Raw genomic sequence first — 11,082 nt, 5'->3', positions numbered from 1 at the left:
CTGCAAGATTGACTGATGAGCTTGCCATTGGAAACTAGCAAATCTGATGTCAGAGGAAAGAACCTAATTCAACATACACCTCTACCTTGATATAATGCTGTCCTTGGGAGCCAAAAAATCTTACCGCATTATAGGTGAAACTGCGCTATATTGAACTTGCTTTGACCCACTGGAGCATGCAGCCCTGCCCCCTTGGAGCACTGCTTTACCACGTTATATCCAAATTCATGTTATATTCGATCGCATTATATCGGGGTAGAGGTGTATTAGTACTTCATACAATGCCTTATGAAGATATACAGTAGTTCACCTTCCTTCTTAAAGTCATGTCAGTTAGCATTTTCAACCCTGGACATCAGCTGAAAAATTAAAATGACCTTGAGTGCCAGTGCCAGTTGACCACATCTCTTAGAAGCACTACTGGGAATTGTCTTCACCTGTAGTCAGTCAGTATTCTCCCATCTTTAAACTCTTGGTGATATAAATAATTACCACAAATCAGGTATCAAATGGTTGCTTCTAGGACCTGTTAGTGGTGGTAGTTTGTTGGCCAAACAGCTAGTGACTGAAGATTTGATAATTAACATACTATTTGAGGGTTTTCATTCTAGTCCTAAAGACAGAAAACAGTCATTCAAATAAGGAATTGTAGTCAGGTGGATTCTTCCTCTGTCCACATGGTTCCAGTAGTAACTCCCCACCTGAGGATGTGATAATTTCTTCCTGAAAAGATAAAAGGACATACAGAGTATCATTCAAAGGTGCTTCCGCCTTCTCCTGTCCCCTCAAGAAACAAAACCATGGCAAAAAAGAAGATCCTCACTCAATTCCAGTAAGGACCAAGCCTTTGGTGAGATGAGAAACTGGCTGCTATTGCCCAACTACACATCTTAAAAAATGATTATCTGCAATTCTAATATGATACACAAATGTGCATCTGATAAAATGTACACTGGGATAGCAGGAGCTCCTATTCTCTCTCCCAGGGGTGAAGCTGCCCATACAAAAACCAGCTCGTTCTTCACCTCTGCTTTGTACAGGGACTGATATTCCATCTTCCACACAGTCAGTGGAATGGATCATGCTAGTTCCACATCCTTCTTAGTGCTCTGCATAATCTATGCCACCCTCTGCACATGCACAGTTGATAACTGTATGCCAATATAAAGAGAATGGAATAAAAGATTAAACCATTTTCCATAGTTAGCATAGAGACTGTTATTCATTATTTAAAGTGGCACTTTAGAATACAATAAAAATTGAGTGGGAAAATAAGAGTTACATAAATCAAGGGAATTCTGTTTTGTTATTCATTAAAAATGACTGAAACAATTTTAATGAGTCCATTAAAAATGACTTGGGGGTTAGATATGGGGCAAAACCATAGATCAGAACATCCCAAAGTTAGGAATGCAGCTGAATCTAAATTTAGATCTGAGTTATTGGGCTTGGATTTTCAAAGATGTTCATTTCTCAGTGAAACTCAATGGGAATTTGAGTGCCTAACTCCTTTAGGCCCCATTGAAAATCCCAATCTTGGTCCATGCCCAATCACTATGTTGGGTTGAAAATAAGTATGGAAATTTCCTATCCAAACAGAAACATCGTAGGAAAGTTATGAGCAAGCAGAGACAGGGGTTTAGTAGGGAAAGCCACTCTCAACTTAATTATAATGTTTGCTGCTTTCAACACTATATTTATATGCAAAAATAAACCCTAGTGGTTGTAAAAACTCATATAAACATTAGACTGGCTAGTGCCACATGGTCTTTTGTGGCTGTAAAGCTGGGTAGTAGTTACTTGACCTGACAATCTCCCAACAGCCACATTAACCGGTTTCTCCAAATGAAGACTAGAATCAGGCAAAGAAGAGGAAAGAAGGTCAAGCTCTGTATTATTGTTATTTCCTAGCCCCTTTAGTTTTAGTGGCTGGGTCTGAATTCTTACAGCTTTTGCTGTGGTCTTTGGGATCACAGTAAACTTTGAGCTCTGAAGATAATTGGAATCCACCTACAGTTCATCTTAACCATGACAAAAGACCAGGAACCTTCCTGAAAGAGTTTCATCTAAAACAGAACTTGGGCAGGATCTGGAAGAGAAAATGTTAATTTCCATTGTGCTGCTTTCACATCCTCTGGCATTGTGTACCTGGCCATTAAAAGGCTGTGGAGGGCTTGAGAGCACACTTCAGAGGTAAGGAAAGACAGAAAAGTTTCAGAGACAATGATACGGAAGACAGGGAACTGACACTCAGGAGAAAACTGACCAGTTTTACATATGTCCACTAAGCCAGACAATTAAAAAAGAACTGGATGGTCACTTTAGAAGAAGAGCAGCTTCTCTATCTAATGAGACTGTCATAATCACACCTGTCAGTTTTATCATCCGTGAAGCTCTCCCCCACACAGAAATATTTTTTTCCTTATTGTCTGGGCTTAATAGACATTTTGCTTCTGACAGGTGCCCTTGTTCTCTTTGCAGATGGATGGGGTGTCTTATGTGGTTATTGCCTATGATAGGCAAGGAGAAAACAAGGGAAATACAGGAAATTTTGTCAGTCTTGATTGCCCCCCCAAAAGAGGAGGAAACACATGGCTGCCAGAACACCTGCCTCAGGGACTGAGTTCCACCACAGTTTCAGCTTGCAGTGTTTAAGTGCCAGCTGTGCAACTGTAGATGCACTCTTTTATTCCCGGACAGAAGGATCCTGAGAGTCCCTCTTCCAATATACCGATCTAGGTGATGCTTGTTTCTGTAGGAGGCAGTACAAAGAGATGCACTGACTTTAAAAAGACAGCCAGAATGAAGGCTTCTTCAAATATATAAAATAAAATGGAGGTGCCTAGATTCAGCTTTCCTCCCGCTTATAGTGGGGGGTTTGTGTTCTATGTATAACGGGCTAGATCCACAGCATAGGGAGTACTGTGCCACCTTTATAAACCCCCCCGACATCCCTTCCTTGTTCCCCCCTCCCCTGTGACACAAACTGAAGTCAGAGCCAGCTTAGGGCTGCTCTACTTTGTGCCAGGGGATAATGATCTTGAGGAGTTGTTCCTCTAGCCAGGATCACTGTACCACATTGCACTCTGGCCCCACCCCTCCTTGGAGTGGGCAAATAGAGGTTGTGTGCCAGGCTCACATCTCTCCTATGCTAGTTAGATTCTCAGCTTCTGCATTAAGGCAGTTTTATGACCTCTTCTTGTGCCATTTCTTGAGAGAGGCCAGGAACCTGTCCCAACCTATTTATGTAGAATATTACACTCTGCTCTGACTGCATGGTCTGTTTCTTCTTGCAATGTAAATTCCTTGAGGCAGGGACTGTCATGTTTTGCGGTGACCTCACTCGTGGGTGAAACTTCTCATCTCCATTAAACTGATATAAATCTAGTGAATTATTCCAGATTTACCACAGTGTCACAGAGCAGAATTTCCCTCTGTTGCTCAGTATTATAAGTACTAATAAGAGGTTCATTTGGGGGAAGGAATAGAATGTGTGTAGGTGTGGAGAGAGCATGCAAAGATGCTTCAAACTGAAGTTCATGGCACCTTAAGAAAGGCTTAGAGCTTAGAGGAGAGGGAAGGGAAATTGGGAGCAGAAGGGAAATTAGGGGAAGAAAAGGAAAACTCCTTACATGATGTCTAAGGAGAAATGGGATATGGAAATAGTTGTAGAGGAGAAAAAATCCACTGGAATGAGAGTGAAACAAAGAAAAGAAAAGAGGAGAGGGAACAATACAGGTGAGGAGAAAGAGAAAAACAGAAGAAAAATTGATGGAGAGACATACATGAGAAGAACAGGAGCACTTGTGGCACCTTAGAGACTAACAAATTTATTTCAGCATAGGCTTTCATGGGTTACAGCTCACTTCTTTGGATGCATAGAACGGAACACACAGACAGAAGATATTTATACATACAGAGAACATGAAAAGGTGGAAGTACGCATACCAACTGGAAGAGGCCAATCAATTGAGATGAAACACATGAGAAGGTAAAAATAACCTGTTCCACCAGAAATCATGCTGCTTTTTAGTCATAAACTGGACCATAAGAAGCACAACTTCCCAGAGAGCCAATTCCTGGTGATGTAGAGTTGTCAAAGGCTCATGGTAAACTATTCTGGGAAGAGAGATTTGGATAACATAAGAAATTAGCCTTAGTCCATTCCTAAAACTGAACCCAGACTATTCTTCAATTTGTTTGATCCTCACTCTCCTAATTGTGTGTACTTTTGCATTTTGTGGCTCCAGGATAGAGGCTACAGTGCTGAAATACCATCAAAAGCCCTTTTCTTGTAATATTTCCAATCCAGTTTTGCATTTTTCCAGACCAAAGAAGCTCAGAAAGTGTTAGCTCTGTCAGTCCCTATTAGTGCATCTTTTGGTCCTTCAAAGCAGGCACTGCATACAAAGCTGGTTAGAAAGGGACACAAATGGATACTGAAGATTTTGAAAGTGGAAAAAAAATCACTGGGTCACTTCAGCAGAGAAACAAAACTTCAGGTGTATGAAGTTTAATTTGTATATTCTGACTAGAGCCACTGTACAGTAGTTTAACTTTTCACGATGGTTATTTCCACTTTCTAGGTTGGTTTCAAATTACATGGTTCCCTTTAATTTATTAATCTGCTGAGTTCAGTGATTGATCTTTCCACAATAAGTGATACCTTGTGAAAATCAATAAGATCCGTGAGTGTCACATGCCGGTTGGGATCCACGCCCAAGAAGCTGTAGAAATCCCCTGAAGCATCCACCAAAAAGTGTTTGAACCCACTCTGTTGGCGATAAGACAAGGCGTAGCCCCAGATTTTCTCACTGACCCGCACCAGGAATGCTCCTTCAGACTTGTTCATTAGCAGCTCTTCTGCCTCCTGGCGGCTAATAATACCTGGCAAGAAGAAAGAGGCCACAGTCATCACATAATGGGCCCTGAAGAACGTAGTAATTAAAATGAAACAGACATGTATTAAAGGGTGGAGGTGAAGCTGAAATGTGCAAGGCCTCTCAAGTGTTCAAGCACTTATAGTGGAATGTGATTGTGCTAGGAGGTTACAGCTCTGGGGACTTGGTAATTATTACTTGTCTTTGATGGAATTCTGCATGCTTAATTTGTTACTTATGTGATTATTAATAATTATTTCCACTTGTTTTACCACATCCCCACTGTCCTCACAGTTCTCCTAAAGATGTGCATAAAATAAAACTCATAGAGAAATGAATTAAATAGAAAAGGTCATTTAGTCTCTGGATTCAGTATCCACACTCTAAGTCACTGAAAGAAAGGAGATATCAGAATAGATAGAGCACTGGAACGTCCAGGGGTTGCAGTTTCTGTATCATGGGTGCTCAGGGGCTATTGGCAATTATAATTATACTTTTCATCAGGTAATATAGTACCTCTGATCTGATCATCTCCAAATGTTTTGCAGTTAATAATTAAGGCAATCTTCAATCTAGCAGAGAAAGGTATAATGCGATCCAGTGGCTGGAAGTTGAAGCTAGACTAATTCAGTCTGGAAATAAGGCATAAATTTTTAACAGTGAGAGTAATTAACCATTGGAACAATTTACCTAGGGTCATGGTGAATTGTCCACCACTGCCCATTTTTAAATCAAGATGGGAGGTTCTTCTAAAAAATCTGCTTTAGAAATTATTTGGGGGAATTCTATGGCCTGTGTTACATAGGAGGTCAGATTGGATGATCACAATGGCCCCTTGTTGTTGTGGGATCTCTGACTCTACAAACACCACTTCCAGACTCCTGAAGGGTTGCAGTGCCCTTCAGAAGACAGGGGAAAAGATTGTGTCCCAGGATATGCAATCTCCCTGGAGCTGCTTGGTATTCAGGAGGGTTACATACTGCACCATTCAGTACCATTATGCAGACTGATCTCCTCTGTGGGCTGGCTCATTCCAAAGGCCAATATGAAGGGGAATGAGGTTATATCTTTGTCTTCTCCCCCTCCCTTATTGAGTAATTGGCTCACAGCTAGTAGAAGTCTCTTTGCTAGCTAATGACTGCTAACTTATTCAGAAGATTCAAGAAAGATCAAGGCCTAGATTTTCAAAGCCACTTGGGGGATCAGCTCTAAGTTAATGGAAAATAAGTGTCCAGTTCTCCCTGGTAACTTTGAAAATCTCACCCCCAATGGGGAAGTTCTGGAAATATTTAGTTTCTTTTAGTTTAGAAAGACCTTAACTTTCTTTAGAGGACAAGGGCCATATGTTATCTCAATCAGGGACTCAAAACTGACATTGTTGAGAGTTCTGAATGTAGACAGAGAATAATATAGGACCCTAACATACCCAATGAAAGGTACAGTCAAATGTCCACATAACTGGGCTATGCCCTGTCATAATAACTGGGCCTGCAAATTTATTCTAATTGTGAGCTCAACTATGAAAAGTTGAATGAAGGCTCATAAAGTATCATAATAACCTATAATAAATGCTGATGGGAAAAGGTGCAAAAAGGAGACAGAAATACTGAGTTAGTCCAATCAAAAGGGACTGCTGATATAACTCAAGACTGTGTTAAGATCATGCCTAGTAAACAAAACAAGTGTGGGATCAGAAATCAATGAACCAAAATTGATGTGTTGGCAGTCAGGCTTAACTGGTGCACAAAATAATGAGGGGATGGGCTATTCCACCCTTCACTCCCTTTGAGGTACCTCAAAGAGAGACTTTTTTGGGAAAATCTAATGGAGTGTGATACTGACTGACTGAAAAGTGAGAGAAGGGGAAAAAGCAAGCTTCACCATCATGACTTCCAACCCTACCACCTCCTGGGACTCTAGACCTTCTTCATCCTAATCCTGAAAGATTTTCTGACTAGAGAGAGAGGCAGACAAATGACATTGATGCCTCCACCAGCTTTGGCTAGATCCCAAATGCCACTTGGGCTGTGAGACTTCGTCCCCACACTTCACCCCAGGTATCCTTTTCCTTCCCTGCCTTATTTCTTCTCTTTCCTCTGTCTTCTTTTTCCTTCTGTCTTACAAGTCTGTCTTAGCAGATCAAGACTGCATATTTTGCAACACTGCTTGAGCTTGGGATCAGAGAGAGCAACTAAATTAAATGCCCTAAACTGCCTAATGGTGGCATGAATTTGCCAGGTCTCAGAGTGGCTAATAAGACCAAGTGTCATGCCTGTGTGTTTTCCAGCAGTGAGGTTGCAAGTAAGAGTCAACACCAGAGAGAGAAGCTGCATTTTTAATCTTTGCTGTTCTTTTCTTTCCTCTTTTGTGTACATATGTCTGGTTTTGTCTTCTAGGAAACAGGATAGGATTTTAACAACAGCTCCAGCCCATCTCTACTAATGTCTTCTCTTTTTTTTTTACATCAGTTCTGGATAAGCACATGACAAAAGTAGAAAATTAATGTACGTGGATCATGCAACTCTCTTCTTTGCGTATAATATTCTAAACTTGCACTAATCAATGTATGATAAATCTATCAAATTATAGTCTATAGCTATAGCTACATTATGAGCTATGGGCATGATGCCTGCTCACATAGACATATTTGTGCTAGTTTTCATCAACCTATAATGTATTTGGGGTAGAACAGAGAATAGCAGAACAGGCCAGCCATGTCGAATACATGCCCACCGGATTCAGCCACATTTTTACCTAGCAGAGCTAACCCATGCTACCACTTTTGGCACACTATTGTAAGGCAGTTAAGTCTAGTGGTCAAAGCCTGAGTCGGGATTCCAGCCAAGAGTTGAAGTCCAAGTCAGGAATTAAGCCAGAGCTCAAGTTTGAGTCAGGGGTAGGGTGGAGGAGCAGAAGTGTCTCATGATAGATTCCCTATATACACAGGCCCAGATTTGGCACTTAAAGAGAGGCAGTGCCTATAGAACTCTGAACTAAAAAAAGGTGGTTAGAGGCAAAAAGGCATCCTTTAAAAATTGGAAGTCAAATCCTACTGAGGAAAATAGAAAGGAGCATAAACTCTGGCAAGTTAAGTATAAAAGTATAATTAGGCAGGCCAAAACAGAATGTGATGAGCAAGTAGCAAGACACACAAAAACTAACAGCAAAAAAAATGTAAGTACCTCAGAAGCAGGAAGTCTGCCAGACAGTTACTGGATGACTGAGGTGCTAAAGGAGCACTCGAGGAAGATAAGGCTTTTGCAGAGAAGCTAAATGAATTATTTGCATCCATCTTCACTGCAGAAGATCTGAGGGAGATTCCCAAACCTGAGCCATTCTTTTTTTGGTGAGAAACGTGAGGAACTGTCTCAGATTGAGGAGTCATTAGAGAAGGTTTTGGAACAAATTGATAAACTAAACAGTAATAAGTCACCAGGACCAGATGGTATTCACCCAAGAGTTCTGAAGGAACTCAGATGTGAAATTGCAGAACTACTAACTATGCTAAGTAACCTATTTCTTAAATCAGCCTCTGTACCAAATGACTGGAGAATAATTAATGCAACACTGATTTTTAAAAAAGGCTCCAGAGGCAACCTTGGTAAATACAGGCCGGTAAGCCTAACTTCAGTACCAGGCAAACTGGTTGAAACTATAGTAAAGAACAGAATTATCAGACATCTTGATGAATACAATTTGTTTGGGAAGAGTCACTATAGCTATAGTGTAAAGGGAAAATCATGCCTCACCAATCATTTAAAATTCTTTGAGGGGGGTCCACAAATATGTAGACAAGGGTCATCCAGTGGATATAGTGTAAGTGTATAGTTGGACTTTCAGGAAACCTTTGACAAGGTCCCTCACCAAAGGCTCTTAAGCAAAGTAAACAGTGATGTTATAAGAGGACCTCCTCTCATGGATCAGTAACTGGTTAAAGATAGGAAACAAAGGGTAGGAATAAATGGTCAGCTTTCACAGTGAAGAGAGGTGAATAGCAGCATCCCCTAAGGATCTGTATGGGCACCAGTGTGTTCAATGTATTCAAAAATGATCTGGAAAAAGGGGTAAATAGTGAAATGTTTGCAGATGACATAAAACTACAAGATAGTTAAGTCCAAAGCAGACTGTGAAGTTACAAAGAAATCTCACTAAACTGGGTGACTGGACAACAAAATGGCAGATGAAATTCAATGTTGATAAATGTGAGAGGTCTAAATTAGCTGTTACCACTCAAAAGATTTTAGTGTCATTCTGGATAGTTCTCTGAAAACATCCACTCAAAGTACAGTGTCAGTCAAAAAAGCAAACAGAATGTTAGGAACCATTAGGAAGGGATAGATAATAAGACAGAAAATATCAAAATGCTACTATATAAATCCATGCTATGTCTACACCTTAAATTCTGCATGCAGTTCTGGTTTCTTGGTCTCAAAAAGATATATTAGAATTAGAAAATGTACAAAGAAAGGTATGGACCTGATGCTATATGAGAAAATATTAAAAAGACTGAGAATGTTCAGCTGGCAAAGCAACGACAAAGGCGGGACATGATAAAGGTCTACAAAATCAGCAAGGGTGTGAAGAAAGTGAATAAGGAAGTGTTTTTTATGCCTTTACATGACACAAGAATCAAGGGTCACCCAATGAAATTAAGATGCATCAGGTTTAAAACAAATAAAAGGGAGTACTTCTTCACATAATGCACAGTCAACCTGTGGAACTCATCCAGGGGATGTTGTAAAGGCCAAAAGTATAAGTGGGTTCAAAAAGGAATTAGATGAATTCATGGAGCATAGGTCTATCAAGGGCTATTAGCCAAGATGGTCAGGGATGCAACCACACACTCTGGGTGTCCCTAATGCTCTGACTGCCAGATGCTGGGACTGGATGACAGGGGGTAGATCACTCAGTAATTGCCCTTTTCTGTTCATTCCCTCTGAAGCATCTGGCATCAACCACTGTCAGAAGATAGGATATGGGGCTAGACAGTCCATTGGTCTGACCCAGCACGGCCATTTTTATGTTCTTATGACTAAGACTCAGAAAACCCGGGCTCTATTCCCAGCTCTGCCACTGACCTGCTGTGTTGCCTTAGACAAGCCATTTTACCCCTTTTTTTCCTTCACCTTTTGCCTATTTAGACTGCATGCTCTTTGGGGCAGGGATAATCTCTTATTGTGTTGGTATTTTGCCTAACCCAATGGGGCCCCATTCTAAGTGGGCCTTATAGATTTTACTCTAGTATGTCGTAATAGTAAGAACATGCTTACGTGCTTGGCTAAATGAGGGCTACAATATGAGAGCACTAGCCTCCTTTCTGGAAAGCACTGTATTCTCCTATCACTAAACATGCAAACCAGGTAGACATATGCATCTGTTTAGAAATGACATGCAAATGATCAGCCTAACAAATCAATTAATCCATTTCACAAAAATCAAAAGAATGTTGTCAGGGAGGAAAAGAGAAGTGTTCGGATCTGAATTATTAATAATTACTCTTGTTGAACAGTTCAAAGAAAGAATAGTGCCACTGTGGGTCTATGTGACATATATTACGTGAAGCTGCATCATTAGATCCTAATATAAGATGCTATGTGCCAAGAATGACACAGAAATTAGTTCTGAAATCAAACTATTTTTTGAGGCAATGATCCAATCCTCGATCATATTGCCCTAATTTGAATATAGAAACAAAAGGATTTAAAGGTGATTAGAGCCTGTTTCTCTTATAAAGAACAGTTACCTCTACTAGAAAAAACACAGATAAGGCACTCTTATAACAATCTCATATTGTGTATGTTGCATCTCCTTCCAAAGGCTGTCCTACTGATGGACAAAAGCCCACTTCTGCTATCAGTTAATGGAGTTCCTCCATTAATTCAGATGGTCAAGGTCTGTGCTGTGATGCTGCAGTTCCCAGGTTTAAATCCTGCTGATGACACAAGTGTGTGGCAGGGGAGGTTGTGATTACACTCTTTCTTCTTACAGTAACAGAATTGTCCTGGGGCCCTGCTTGGGAGTGACAGGAAGTGTGCAATCCAACAGCTTTAAAGGAGGGGAATAAAAGAAGAGAGGGACATACATAATTTGGAGAACACTGAGCTGAGGATATTTCAGGGTCTGAATGACCATCACTATCAGGCATACACCACCAAACATGTTTAATCTCAGTTCATTTAATTCAAAATAATCTGTTCACCTG

At 40.5% G+C, this 11,082-nt stretch overlaps 1 protein-coding gene across 2 annotated transcripts in view; it reads right to left on the bottom strand.

Moving 5' to 3' along the window:
• Positions 1 to 630: 630 nt before the first annotated feature.
• Positions 631 to 11,082, bottom strand: part of SH2D4B (SH2 domain containing 4B) — a 111,534-nt gene continuing 101,082 nt past the window's right edge. For both annotated transcript variants that reach the window (XM_032786315.1, XM_032786314.1), the window contains 2 exons: positions 4,667 to 4,887; positions 631 to 723 (listed from right to left, as the gene is read on the bottom strand). In XM_032786315.1, the coding sequence (XP_032642206.1) occupies positions 631 to 723; positions 4,667 to 4,887 (314 nt within the window). The remainder of the gene's footprint in view (positions 724 to 4,666; positions 4,888 to 11,082) is intronic.

Source organism: Chelonoidis abingdonii, chromosome 15 (assembly GCF_003597395.2).
Source record: "Chelonoidis abingdonii isolate Lonesome George chromosome 15, CheloAbing_2.0, whole genome shotgun sequence".
Classification (NCBI taxonomy): Eukaryota; Metazoa; Chordata; order Testudines; family Testudinidae; genus Chelonoidis; species Chelonoidis abingdonii.
The sequence above is the reverse complement of the archived record's forward strand: the minus strand, read 5'-3'. Positions and strand labels throughout refer to the sequence as shown.